General features: G+C 46.8%; 1 protein-coding gene across 3 annotated transcripts in view; it reads right to left on the bottom strand.

Annotated features, from left to right (window-relative positions):
• Nucleotides 1–1025: 1025 nt before the first annotated feature.
• galnt4 (polypeptide N-acetylgalactosaminyltransferase 4) overlaps nt 1026–14915 on the bottom strand; it is a 46730-nt gene continuing 32840 nt past the window's right edge. For 2 of the 3 annotated variants that reach the window (XM_085988264.1, XM_085988265.1), the window contains exons 9-11: nt 14702–14812; nt 3656–3808; nt 1026–1813 (exon numbers count right to left, since the gene is read on the bottom strand). In XM_085988264.1, coding sequence (XP_085844390.1) covers nt 1685–1813; nt 3656–3808; nt 14702–14812 — 393 coding nt within the window. In that variant the 3' untranslated portion in view covers nt 1026–1684. The remainder of the gene's footprint in view (nt 1814–3655; nt 3809–14701; nt 14813–14915) is intronic. The other variant, XM_085988266.1, reaches the window with a different exon arrangement.

Below are 14915 nucleotides of genomic sequence, written 5' to 3'. Positions count from 1 at the left end.
TTTGTGATAAACCCATTTTCAGCTGTATTAATCAAATTGCACCAAGTTACCACTCTTAAATATATCAAGGAATATTTTTTAAAGCATAATTTTAAATAAAATTATGTTCTAAAACACTGCCCAATTGCATTGGGTTCACGGCAGATTTGCGTTCGGTGATATGCAAATGAGTTTGAGTGGAAACTTGAGAAAATAAAACACTTCCTGAAACCGGCGCAATTTTGGTCACAATTTGCGCCCAGATCGCTCCCAAAGCGGAAACTCTACCCCAGCATGTTTCAGTCCCTAAAGGACATTAGTGAACCAGTTGGGTTTTTACGACAATCCGATTATGGTCACCATTATGTTTGCAAACTGAATTCAAATTCACAAACTGCCGCAGTGAGATTTGAACTCACATCTCCAGATTATTAGTCCAGGCCTCTGGATTACTCATCCAGCAACATAGCCACTACACTACCATATCCAGTGTGCAGGAGGCACCATTGCCAAGACCAATCCTGTCCACTCCCTACATCTAGACTTTCCAGAATGAGTCAATGGATAGAAAATAAAAAGCAGGAACCTAAATGTTCCCTTTGCTATGCCAGAGATCTTGAGGCCAGTTAACCATTTAAGCTATCAGCACAGACACAGGATCAACCCCGAGACCTTCCTGTTCTGTGGCACTGAGCCATTGGGGGGGGGGGGGGGGGTCCTCATTGATGATGGTTGAGATGATTGTTGGCATGAATCCTACATTCTAACACTCAGTGCTGCCAAATTATTCATCCTCTGTTAGTCATTAAATATTGTCTATTAAATGTTAATCAGCAGACAAGAATGAAATGATCAGGTTTGTTCTAGGTTCTCACCTGAAACATGAAGCCTTATGGTCCCAAAGTATTACAGTTCTAGGCAATGTTTAAAAAAGTACAATTTTGTGCAAGTCTGCATCAGCAAAATAGAAGCATCGTGGTTTTATGAAAGTTTATCAATAGAAGCAGTTTGTATTCCTTGAACTGGTAATCAGCACAAATACAAGGTTTGTTTTTTAAAACAATAATTTATTCCTACAGAATTCTAAATACAGTAGTTTATTTCATGCATTTTTTATCTGCATAAGTTATTCTGTCCCTTTGCTCCTGCATTGCAAGTGATTTTCAGACCACTTAACCCTTTTACCATTTTCATAATTTGTATGCTAAACCACATTTTATAAATTCAGTAAAAAATTGACATCTAAAATTTCTCTTTACATTCTGAAACAGTGAATTGTTTCATTTTGTCTAGATTGAAGCCTGCAATCTTTTTTCCCTTTTAAAAAATAATAGAAAAGCAAATCATGCAAGATTGTACACATCACACAGCAACATGGACTCATTTAAGTCCACAAAGCAGTTTGATTAGTTTCAGTTATCTGAAGCAGTGGTCAAGGAAGAAAAAACCTCAAAACCCATACATAGAGAAACCAAGAATGAGACACAAGAAACAAACACCACACAGAATGACTGGCATTCAAAAACAGACAGCATCCACCCCGTCCCATTTTTCCCATCCCCTTTTTAGGCACAACGGTGATACAATTTGCATTTAGCTTCTGTGCGTTAAATATTAACTGTTCATTTACCATTGATCTCACTTTGACATGTACTTAAGTCAAAGCATTTTGTAGGTTTACTCTGGAAAATTGTGAATAATCCTTCTATTCGAAATGCCAGATTTGATTATTGTCCTGTGAATTGCAAAGTCTCATTTCCACATCCATCCGTCCTTCAGGAGTGCGATAAGTAGTAATGCACTTGTTGGACTTGGGGTGGAAGATCGTTCCATCCTGTAAATAAATAACAATTTCATCTATTACACAGCACAAAGTAAAGCTCCTTTACTATACCTCAATAATGTGATGGCAAATATGGCATTGGGATGTATTGTTAGGACAATTAAATATAAGACAAGAAATACCGCCCTTTTCTGTACACGGTCAGACCACATCTAGAATACAGTGTCCAGTTTTGGTGGGTGAGAGTGTCTTGGTACAGGTTCAGAGGAGAATGAGGAGTTTAGAAGGTTGAGGGGTGATCTAATTGAGGTGTTTAAAGTGATGAAGGGATTTAATAAGGTAGATGCAGAGAAACTATTTCCTCTGGTGGGGAATCCAGAACAAGAGGGTTCAATCTTAAAATTAGAGCTTGGTCATTTAGGAGTAAAATCAGGAAGCATTTTTTTCCCCACACAAAGGAGTGGAAATATGACGCCTCACCCCCAAAAGGCTGTAGATGTTTGGTCAATTGAAATTTTCAAGACTGAAATTGATAGATTTTTGTTAGGTAAGTGTATCAAGGGATATGGAGCAAAGGTGAGTAAATGGAGTTGAGATACAGTTCAAACATGATCTAATTGAATGGTGGAACATGTTCGAGGGATTGAATGGCCTACTCCCGTTCTTGTATACCTAGTTTATGGGCCCTTAGTTTCTAGTACAAGCTTAGAGAGCTGGAAAAGCATAGACTTTGAAGAGGTATGATTGAGGTCTTTAAAATAGTGAAAGGATTAGACTGTCCATATAAATAGGCTATTCAAGCTAAGTAGATCAGGGAACACAAGTATAAGATCTCTCAAAACACTTAATGAGGAACAGCAAGCAATTCTTCTGGTATCCTGACCAATATTCCTCCCTCAACCAACACTAAAAACAGTCAGTCATTCTTCTCTCTGCTATTTGTATATTTGCGTACATAACAACAGTCATTGCACTTTCATTGAGAAGATGAGAGATATGTAAAAATGAACTTTATAAATGCAAGTTTGTCTTTCTTCTCCATCACCTCCACATATACAGCTAAGCTGCAAGAAAACCTCTTGCACATATTTTTGTACAAGAATTTTAAAAGCATACATAATATTTCTCCCACATATGGCTGAAACTTGAAGATCTTTTTCTAAACTTAGCAACACGATATGACTAATTCTTATCCGGCCCCTTCATCTTTCACTAATACCCCTTTTGCCTTGATGGAGTGCTGTTAACTGGTGATGTGCAGTTCTCCCACCAGTGTCACTTTTGAAGATGAGCATCTTGACTTAGGAGGACCGAATGTAATGCAAACCCAAGATTTTAATCAATCTTATAATTTGCCGTCAGATGAACCACTCCTTCTTCTGGCTCACTAAGCACACGGAGCTGGTTCAGTGCACTTGCATTGTAAGGCAAAGTAGTGTATGCCACAAGTGTGCTCATGCCTGAAATTGGCTTACCCCCAATTTCCAGGTCCATTGCATTGTTCCAAGACCCGCTGGATCCAACTTTATTTTAAAATTCACAAATCGATTGAAAGAACAATCTTTTATATAAACATTTGTCTCCCTGTCAGGTAGAAATGTTGAAGGCCAATTCAGAAAACAAAGGCACTGTCTTCTACACATGTGCAAAAGTCTGTGCTTGTGTTTTCCAAATTAACCAACAGGGGACCATAAAGAAATGCAAATACAAATGGTGAGAGTGGTGTACAGAGGTACGGGAAAGGGGTATCAATCAACTAGATTGCAGGAATCAGTGTTAAATTCCAATGCAAGTGCACTGAACCAGCTTAGTGAGCCAGAAAGAGGAGTGGTTCATCTGACAGCAATTTTCCTCTTGATCTATTTTCTTTATAGTTATATGTTAATTACTTACAGGTTTAAATTCCCATATAATAGACTCCGGAACAGGAGAGTTATCTGATGGGCAATACTTCATTCCAATGGAATTTTGTCCTTCAATCACTTCTGCACACAGTTCAGTCACAGAATTAAACCGAACTTCCTTTCTAGATGTATATTCAAAATACTGTTTTTTTTTTAAAAAGAAGAAAAGTTGTGTATGAAATAACATGTCCTGAAAGTAGTAAAATTATCAATTGCTTTATTAAAATGACAAGAAAAAATAATTTATAATTTACACCAACAAAGTACAACTAAAGTAAAGGGTACAACACTGAGTTGGTGTAAAATTCTACTAAGGCTCTTAACAGTTAGATTTAAGTTTGGTTTTCTGTGGCATTGTTAATGATGTGCATCCTTCTGCAGTTAATAACAACCATTACAATGTAAAACATATCCTATTATTTCATCATGTTCTGTTAATCGCCAGTAACAAATGCCTCTGTTGGAGCTTTGCATACTGGAAGTGCGATTTGAGGATCAGCCAATCAGCTAGAACTGATGACACAAGCGTGCCTTTCACCTCTCGTTCACAAAAAAATTATTCTGTAGGACTGATTCACCTACTGTGGTTTGACTAACTCAGATTCACATCAAAACCTCTCATTACTTAGCCCGTTTGTTCACATCTTTTTCCCCACAGAAAAGTAATCAGTTTTGTAAATTAACTACAGCAAAACAATGTTCGAATGAATCCCTCACACAAAATTCAATGAACAAAATGAGAAGTATGTCGCCCAGCCTTTCATTCGTAGCTTAGATGTTTTCAAGTCACATTGTTTAGAACAGCCCTAAACGGGCCAACAAAGAATCAATCAATATCTGTAAATAACCATAACCAGCTAATTGAATAACATGTCAATTTCACATATGATTCAAGTACTTATACAGGAAACTTTCTGATATCCGGCACTGACGGGACCGAGCTGGTGCCGTACCATCAAAAGTGCCGGACATACCAGCGTTAATGTTGAGAGATACGGAACTGAAAAGCTCCATGTGAATCAACAAACCCTGCTTCAAAACAGTCGGCTGCAGCTGCAAGCGTCTCTAGCTGAAGCTGTTGCTATAGCTACAGACCTTGCAGTGCCTGACTGGGGGGGGGGATAAAAAGCAACGAGAACTAAAAACTTATAGAAAACGGCTCCTGCCGTTAGATCGAGTATTCCGGACATATAACCGCTGGATAAACCAAAGTTTCCTGTAGTTAATTACAATTGTTACAATATTTTAAGTGTTTATATTCAGACAAGGAAGTTTTCAGGAGCAGGATGATGTGTGTATACTTGCAGAAACATTACCAATATATTCCTTCACCCCACCATATATAAAGGTCTGCAACAAGAATAGGGGCTATTTGAACCTAAAAAAAGATGGGTTAGGCTAGTGCAGGAAGTTAGTGTTAAAAATCTGAATCCCGACCAGAACCCGCCTACTCCTGGTTTTAACGGAGGGGGGACGAGGGCAGGCGGGCAGCCAATCCACTGCCAGGAGGCAGGTCATCTATTTAAATATTAAGAAATAGGTGGATAGAGCAGATGAATGTGTGACTGGAGAGATGGTGCAGGTGGGAGGGCTTTAGATTCCTGAGGCATTGGGACAGTTTCTGGGAGAGGTGGGACTTATACAAGCCGGATGGGTTGCACCTCAACAGAGGCTGGACCAATATCCTCGTGAGGGGGGTTTGCTAGTGCTGTTGGGGGTGGGGGGTTAAACTAGCTTGGCAGGGCAATGGGAATCTGAGAATAGATCCAGAAGAGAGAGAAGCAAAGCTGAAATTAGAAAGCAGGAAAGTAGGAAGTGAATTTGGAAGACAGAGGAAGCAAGGGCTAGAAAACAGACAACAAGGGAGTTTGGCAGTGCTAAATGGTATATACTTCAATGCAGGGAGTATATAGGGAATAAAGCAGATGAGCAGAGAGCACAGAGAAACACTTGGGAGTATGATATTATAGCTATTACTGAGACAGGGCTGAAAGGGCAGGTATGGCAGCTCAACATTCCTGGTTACAGGGTTTTCAGACGGGATAGAGAGGGGGATAAAAAAGGAGCGGGGGTTGCAGTATTGATTAAAGAAACAATTACAGCTGTGAGGAGGGATGATATGTTAGAAGGATCATCAAATGAGGCCACATGGGTTGAACTGAAGAACAAAAAAGGGGCGATGACACTGCTGGGAGTGTACTATAGACACCCAAACAGTCAGAGGGAGATAGAAGAGCAAATATGTAGGCAAATTTCTGAAGAGTGCAAAATCTATAGGGCAGTAATAGTAGGGGATTTCAACTACCCTAATATAAACTGGGTTAAAGTTAGTGTGAAAGGTATAGAGGATGCGGAATTCCTAAAATGCATTCAGGAGAACTTTTTTAGCCAGTATGTAACAAGCCTAACAAGGGAGGGGGCGGTTCTGGACTTAGTTTTAGGGAATGAAGCTGGGCAGGTGGAAGGGGTATCAGTGGGGGAGCATTTTGGTGCTCGAGATCATAATTCAGTTAGATTTAGGGTAGTTATGGAAAGGACAAAGACAGACCAGGAATAAAAGTTCTCAATTGGGGAAAAGCCAATTTTGCTAAGCTGAGATGGGATTTAGCCAAAGTGGATTGGAAACAGCTACTTGAAGGTAAATCAGTGTCAGAGAAGTGGGAGGCATTCAAGGAGGAGATCCGGAGGGTTCAGAGCAAGTATGTTCCCTTAAAGAAAAAAGGGTGGGACTAACAAATCTAGAGCCCCCTGGATGTCAAGGGACATACAGGGTAGGATAAAGAAAAAAAGGGAGGCTTATGACAGATACCGAGGGCTCAATATTGCAGAAACTCTAGAGGAGTACAGAAAGTGCAGGGGTGCAATTAAGAGGGAAATTAGAAAAGCAAAGAGAGAGCATGAAAAAATGTTGGCAAGTAAAATCAAGGAAAACCTAAAGATATTTTATAAATACATTAAGAGCAAGAGGATAACTAAAGAGTAGGGCCTATTAGAGACCATAAAGGTAAACTGTGTGTGGAGGCAGAAGATGTGGGTATGGTTCTTAACGAATACTTTGCGCCTGTTTTCACAAAAGAGAAGGGCGATGCAGACATTGTAATCAGGGAGGAGTGTGAAATATTAGATGAAATAAACAGTGAGAGAGGAAGTATTAAGGGGCTTAGCAGCTTTGAAAGTGGATAAATCCCCAGGCCTGGATGAAATGTATCCCAGGCTGTAAAGCGAAGCAAAAGAGGAAATAGCAGAGGCTCTGACCATCATTTTCCAATCCTCTCTGGCTACAGGTTTGGTGCCGGAGGACTGCTAACGTTTTACCTTTGTTTAAAAAGGGAGATGGGTTAGACCGAGTAATTACAGACCAGTCAGCCTAACCTCGGTGGTGGGAAAATTATTGGAAAAAGTTCTGATGGACAGGATAAATCTTCATTTAGAAAGACACTGATTAATCAAGGACAGTCAGCATGGATTTGTTAAGGGAAGGTCGTGTCTGACTAACTTGATTGAATTTTTTGAGGAGGTAACAAGGAGGGTCGATGAGGTATTAGTGTGTTTGATGTCGTGTACATGGATTCTAGCAATGCTTTTCATAAGGTCCCACATGGCAGACTGGTCACGAAAATGAAAGCCCATGGGATCCAGGGCAAAGTGACAAGTTGGATCCAAAATTGGCTCAGAGGCAGGAAGTAAAGGGTAATGGTTGATGGGTGTTTGTGTGACTGGAAGGCTGTTTCCAGTGGGGTTCCACAAGGCTCAGTACTAGGTCCCTTGTTTTTTGTGGTATATATCAATGATTTAGACTTGAATGTAGGGGGTATGATTAAGAAGTTTGCAGATGATACTAAAATCGGCTGTGTGGTTGATAATGAAGAAGGAAGCTGTAGACTGCAGGAAGATATCAATGAACTAGTCAGGTGGGCAGAACAGTAACAAATGGAATTCAATCTAGAGAAGTGAGAGGTAATGCATTTGGGGAGGGCGAACAAGGAAAGAGAATACACATTAAACGGTAGGACAGAGAAGTGTAGAGGAACAAAGGATCTTGGAGTGCAGGTCCACAGATCCCTGAAGGTAACAGGTCAAGTAGATAAGGTGGCATATGGAATACTTGTATTCTATGCCTTGGCTAATAAAGGCAAGAGCAGGAAGGTTATGCTTGAACTGTATAAAACACTAGTTAGGCCACAGCTAGAGTACTGCGTACAGTTCTGTCACCACATTACAGGAAAGATGCGATTGCACTAGAGAGGGTTCAGAGGAGATTTACAAGGATGTTGCCTGGACTGGAGAATTTTAGCTAAGAGGAAAGATTGGATAGGCTGGGGTTGATTTCTTTGGAACAGAGGAGGCTGAGGGGAGATTTCATTGAGGTGTATAAAATTATGAGGGGCCTAGATAGAGTGGATAGAAAGGACCTATTTCCCTTAGCAGAGAGGTCAACAACCAGGGACACAGGTTTAAAAGTAATTGGTGGGAGGTTTAGAGGAGATTTGAGGGGAAATTTCTTCACCTAGAGGGTGGTGGGGGTCTGGAGCTCACTGCCTGAAAGGGTGGTAGAGGCAGGAACCCTAACCACATTTAAAAAGTGCTGGGATGTGCACTTGGGATGCTCTAACCTGCAGGGCTACGGACCAAGGGCTGGGACATGGGATTAGGCTGGATAGCTCGTCGGCCGGCACGGACATGATGGGCTGAAATGGCCTCCTTCCGTGCTGTAACTTTCTATGATTCTATAATGAGGTTGGAAGCCTCTGCTTTAACCTCCACTTTGATTTTAACTTTAGTTGGTTGGGTTTTGCAGGCCTCGTGAAACCCGCCAGCTACTGCAAGGCGAGGACTGCTGCATCCAGGAGTTAAATGCTTTTACACTTATCTCCTGGATCCAGCATCCCTGCTCAATGCTCAACTCAGCCCCCATGATTGGAGACCTCCGATCCCCGCACCGAGGCCTTAAATTTCACCCCCCACCCCCCCAACGCTGGTCACGACGCTGATCCTTCTCCGACCCCTCTCCCCCCTGGTCCCAGCCCTTCTCAATGCCCCTCCCACCCCTCCAAGTGCTGGTCCCGGCGCCCGATATCGTGACCACGCCCTCTTTCCCCCCCCCCCCCACCCCCCTCTAGCCGGCCGCCCTCTGACCTTATTCTGATGATTCCTCCCCACATGCTCCTCTGGCTGCACCCCCCCGGCCCAGACACTTTCCCTCCCTCCTCTGTGCGGCCTAGTGCCGCAGGCCTACTTGCCCGGAGCCAGCCAGCCTCTCAATCTGGCTGGCTGTGAGTGAGAAACAGAGGCTTCCCATGCAAATCTGGCCCTGCCATTAAATTCAGCAAGGCCTGCAGGAATCCCGTTCCCCCTGGGTTTCCTGGCCACTTCAGAGCCCCCTCCCTGCCTTCCCCATTAAAATTCAGCCCAATATTTCTGCAGACTGACATGGTCGACAGAAAGTGCAAAAATATTCATGGAGAATATCAACAGTAATACAGTACATTATCTGAACATGTGTGTTGACAGACAGCCATTCTTCAACTAATGAAAGCTTTGTATAAGTTTTTCTTCAGCAGCTTTTACTGACTAGATGTTTTACAATTGCTTTATAATAGACAGAATGGTTCCAGCATTTTGAGGTTTTGTTCCTAGTGTAAAGGCACTTAACTCCTGGATGCAGCAGTCCTGTGCCTTACTACTGTGGATTAGCAGGTAGATTTTGGGTTGGAAAAGCAATTGGTTGCATTTTCATAGACAGAAGATAGTTACCAATGGTCATGGCTCTGCATGGGGACCAGTTACTGGCGGAGTCTTGCAGGGGTTGGTGTTAGGATGCTTGCTCTTCACTATCTTTATCAATGATCTGATGGAAGTGTCGTGGGGGGAACTGTCCACAACTTTATGGAAGTTACAAAGATTTGAGTGGGTGTTAGAACCTTAGGTGAGAGAAATGGATTACAAGCTCATCTAGATGCGATGGGGAAAATGGGCCTGCATCTGGCAGATGTAATTTAATATGTAGCATTGTGGGTAGGGCCAACACTAAGCAGCTGTACACCATGCAGAGTAGCATGCTCAAGGCTGTTGAACAATAGAAAGCTCTGCCTGCTATAATGCATGAATCTCTGAGATAGGTAGGTTAGGGGACATGAGTGTTAGTTACAAAAGCACAGAACTAGTTTCGATGTTAGGAGGTTCTTCTTTTCACAGATCCATTGACCTATGCAGCAAGCCAGCTCATGCAGTCAGTACGGAATTTCTGCAAGCATTCAAAAGGGAGCTGGACAAGATCCTGAGCGTGAGCGATATTACGCACAGTAGATAGGTATTGAGAGTTGTCTTAACCTGTCACCATGGTCTAAAGGCTTTTTTTCCCCTGAAGTGGTCCAAATTTTTCCATCTTTCATTTGCCTGTCCCAGGAGATTGCGTGGCTGGTGGGGGACAGATGGGGGTCATGGTGTTCATAAGTTGTACCATGAGAGTATAGGACAGGCTCAGTAGTCGTTTCCTGTCCTTTTCAAACATTCGCAAGATCCTCAAAACCCTTCACTTCAAATCGTGCATTCAACCCACAACCTATGTTCCCTTTCCCCTCCTGCTCGCATCTCCAGTTTCTCCTCAAAGCATTTTGAGACTTCTTCCTGTAGATGAGGAACGCTATAGAAATACGTTACTGTTGGAGTTCTGACGGTGTGTCCACAGCCAAAGCACCGACATACGCATGCTGATGGGCCTGATGTGTATTTCCAATTTTTATTTCCGATGCCCAGCTCTTTTTATCAGAGCTAAAACTTTTCAGTTTGTGAGAACCAATCTTGTTGATTTCATAGATGACATCTCTGAATATAGCAGACAATATTCCTGCTGGTAAGATTCGCTCATGCTACACAATTGATGTATCAGCTGCCAGTCCATACCTCCCTCATGGACCCATTTACAAAATCAATAAGATTCCTATGCTTTTAATGGTGCAATAATACTTTGATTACAGGAATGCTATTAATTTTGTGGGTGGGTCTCTGGGGGAAGCTGTCAACCAGCAGATGCAGCACGAGCTAATCTTGCCAGGAGAATGCTTGCTTGCTGAAATCTGAGCTGCCATTGTGAAACCGAAGAGTGATTCTCTGATAACATTTCAGCTCAGTGTATGATAAGACACACCACACAAATAGCAACGTACTGCTCATTAAATGCCATCAAATGAAATCTTACATATTGCCTTTAGGATCAGCTGAAGATTGGATGCAGCTATGGTGAAACTAATTAGTCTGAAACTTCAGTTCAACCCACTTGTCATGTCCCCCACATTTCAGGCTTCAATGAGATTTTACTGTATTCGACTGCCCCGCCCCAAAATTGTCTAAAACTATATAGTGAGTGCTTGCAGTACTTCCATGATTTAACATTGCTGCTGTGTTCAAAGCCCTACTCAGTAAGAACAGTAAAATTGATCCATGTGCTCAACAGAACGTTTCCCCTGTAGGTAATGCACACAACATTAACTGCAGAGGAAATCTCAGCAAAAGTAATTGGTATCTGTTCATGATACAAAGTAGCTGTCTATTTTATTGACGTTGCCTCTTAAAAAATAAGCTGGTTACAGCATATCAGTTCACACTCCCTCACTCCTCCCCCAGTACTGTGAAATCCAAATTGTCAAATTGAAGTTTTGTTATGTCCCCCTATTCCTGCCAATATTACCTCAGATAAAAGCTGCTCCATATCCTTTTATATAGTACTAGCTGAAGTGCCCGGCGGTGCCGAGAGTTTTTTGAGGGCATGTTGTTGTTGGAAGAGAGCGCACGACTGGGGGGGGGGGGGGGGGGGGGGGGGGGGAAGAGAGAAGAGAGAGCACGCGACTGGGGGCGGGGGGGGGGAGAAAGAGAGAGCGCGACTGGGGGGGGGGGGGGGAAAAGAGAGCGCACGACTGGGGGGGGGGGGGAAATAGGGGGGGGGGGGGGGAGAAAGAGGGGGGGGGGGGAAGGGTGTGGGGGGGGGGGGGGAAGGGGCGGAGGGAGAAAGGGAGGGGGGGAGCCAGCAGACCCTCCCCCTCTGCCGGTGATGGCTGCGCGGAGCTCCGTGCCGCCCCACGCACTGACATGGCCCAGCCGAGCGCAGCGCCCTGGTCAGCCCGAGCCCCGCCCCCCCAGCCTCCCGAGCCCCGCCCCCCAGCATCAAGACCGCCGATTGCGGCTGGGCCTGCGCTGGAGCCAAGCCCCGGCAACAGGCGTGAGCCGGCTTGAGGCAGAGGGGGGGCCAGGCCCGGTTGCCGGGGTAACCCTTCCGCCCCTTCCTGATCACCCGAGCACCGGCCCCCCGCCCAAGCCGCGGGGGGGGGGGGGGGTGGGGAAAAGGAGAGAGAGCCACCGCTCCTCCGGTCGATGTGTTGCGGGCTGACCCCTGATGAGCGCCCGATCAGCTGAGCCCGAGCCCCGCGGTGACTGCAACTCACCTCCCGCTAGGCTCCCTCCCGCCCCGCCAGCGGAATTTTGAACGGTTTTTGGATACCGTCGACACAATTTTTGTCCGACCAAAAAGTAAATATGCCTAAAAGAGTCCCCTAATGATGAGCTTTCTTTTGATATAACATATGTGTAGGTACGCTCTATAACTTTTGATTGTATAGCCAGACACAGACAGACAGACATACCGTTTTATATATAGATATAGAATAGATAGATATAGATATAGCTGGAGTGCCCGGCAGTGCCGATGCTTTTTTGAGGGCATGTTGTTGTTGGAAGAGAGCGGGCGGCCGGGGGGGAAAGAGAGAGCGCGGCCGGGGGGGAAAGAGAGAGAGCGGCCGGGGGGGAAAAGAGAGCGGCCGGGGGGGAAAAGAGAGAGAGCGGCCGGGGGGGAAAGAGAGAGAGCGGCCGGGGGGGGAAAGAGAGAGCGCGGCCGGGGGGGGAAAAGAGAGAGCGCGGCCGGGGGGGAAAGAGAGAGAGAGCGCGGCCGGGGGGGAAAGAGAGAGAGCGGCCGGGGGGGAAAAGAGAGAGAGCGGCCGGGGGGGAAAAGAGAGAGAGCGGCCGGGGGGGAAAAGAGAGAGAGCGGCCGGGGGGGGAAAAGAGAGAGAGCGGCCGGGGGGGAAAAGAGAGAGAGCGGCCGGGGGGGAAAAGAGAGAGAGCGGCCGGGGGGGAAAAGAGAGAGAGCGGCCGGGGGGGAAAAGAGAGAGAGCGGCCGGGGGGGAAAAGAGAGAGAGCGGCCGGGGGGGAAAAGAGAGAGAGCGGCCGGGGGGGAAAAGAGAGAGAGCGGCCGGGGGGGAAAAGAGAGAGAGCGGCCGGGGGGGAAAAGAGAGAGAGCGGCCGGGGGGGAAAAGAGAGAGAGCGGCCGGGGGGGAAAAGAGAGAGAGCGGCCGGGGGGGAAAAGAGAGAGCGCGGCCGGGGGGGAAAAAGAGAGAGCGCGGCCGGGGGGGAAAAGAGAGAGAGCGGCCGGGGGGGAAAAGAGAGCGCGCGGCCGGGGGGGAAAAGAGAGCGCGCGGCCGGGGGGGAAAAGAGAGAGAGCGGCCGGGGGGGAAAAGAGAGAGCGCGGCCGGGGGGGAAAAGAGAGAGCGCGGCCGGGGGGGAAAAGAGAGAGCGCGGCCGGGGGGGAAAAGAGAGAGCGCGGCCGGGGGGGAAAAGAGAGAGCGCGGCCGGGGGGGAAAAGAGAGAGCGCGGCCGGGGGGGGAAAAAGAGAGAGCGCGGCCGGGGGGGAAAAGAGAGAGAGCGCGGCCGGGGGGGAAAGAGAGAGAGCGCGGCCGGGGGGGAAAGAGAGAGAGCGCGGCCGGGGGGGAAAGAGAGGAGTGAGGGGGGGGTGGCGGGAAGAAGAGAGGGGGGGAGAGAAGGGGGGGTGGAAGGAGAGAGAAAGACAGAGGGAAGGAGCGAGAGAGGGCGAGTGGCCGGCGGCCGCAAATGGAGCCAAGCCCCGGGAACAGGCGTGAGGCTGTGAGACGGCCACGCCCGGTTGCCGGAGTAACCCTTCCCCCCCCCCCCCCCGATCCCCCATCCTCCCGAGCACCGGCCGCGCCGCCCCGCCCTCCCGAGAGCCCCGGCCGCACTCCCGAGAGCCCCGCTCTACGAGCCCCGGCCGCCCCGCCCCGCTCTCCAAGCACCGGCCGCCCTGCCCCGCACTCCCGAGAGCCCCGCTCTCCCAGCCCCGCCCCCCTGCCCGAGCCGGCTTCAAGACCGCCGAGCAGGGGAGAGAGAGACGCCTCATCTCAGCTGCTGGCTTCCCGCACTCTGTGCGTCGCCTGCTGCGCGCGCACCCTGTGCATGTCCCGTGACCCTAGCGGCCAACGCCGTTGCCCCGGGTAACGTGACGGGGGGGGGGGGGGGGGGGGAAAAACGGGGGAGGAGGAGCTTACCAGAAGCCGTGGGACAATTACCTAGCTCGGGCGTGGCTGGGCAGGAGAGGCCCAGGCTTTGAGGCCTAGGCTTTGAGGCCTTACAAAAATGGGGAAAGGTAGGAAAAAGAATCATCAGGTTAGAGAAAATATTTACAAATGAATGAACTTTTTTAAAAAACAATTTAATAAAAGCAATTTTTTTTTGCTGGAAATGTAGATTTGAAAAGAAACACGCAGAAAGTGGGAAAAAGAATGGAATCAAGATGGCGGCCACTCACCGTGGTTCAGAACGATAAGGCCCACCCACACACGCACTGATTGGTCAATCGTCCTATCACTCGACTCTAGGAGGGCCCGCACGCGCGACAAACCTGCCCCCGCCACGCAGCGATTGGTCGACCGTCGGGTCGCTCGACCGTACGCTTGGTCGACCTTAATGTCACTCTATGCTAATGAGTGGATAATGAGCGGAATTTTGAACGTTTTTTGGATACCGCGGGCGCAATTTTTGTCTGGCCGAAACGTAAATACGCTTACGACCGTTGTGGAATCGTAAGCTTTCTTTTGATGTAACGCACGTGTAGGTACGCTCTATAACTTGAGTGTATAGCCAGCCAGCCAGCTAGCTTTTATATATAGATAGAGAATATGCAAGACATTTCTTGCTCTAAATAATTACAATGTGAAAGTCCCAAGACCAGAATGGTTACAAAAACAATAGTACCCACCTGATTCCCTCCTTGACCGTGGCACCCAAACAAAGACAGATGTGCTCCTGTCGGACTATGATCTGGTGCATTGTAATCCAGGCACTCAGAGTGAATCCCCTCACTGCGGATCTAGAAGTGTCCCATTGTTAAAAACTATCCAGTAAAAGCAACGCATTGAATATATTCTGGGTCAGATCTATTCACATATCTAGGTGTCGAGTGGATGGTTAAC

This window comes from Somniosus microcephalus, chromosome 5, assembly GCF_052327205.1.
Source record: "Somniosus microcephalus isolate GS21.2 chromosome 5, FLI_Smic_1.0, whole genome shotgun sequence".
NCBI classification, from domain to species: Eukaryota; Metazoa; Chordata; class Chondrichthyes; order Squaliformes; family Somniosidae; genus Somniosus; species Somniosus microcephalus.
Note: the sequence above shows the minus strand (reverse complement) of the source record. Positions and strands in the feature narration are given on the sequence as shown.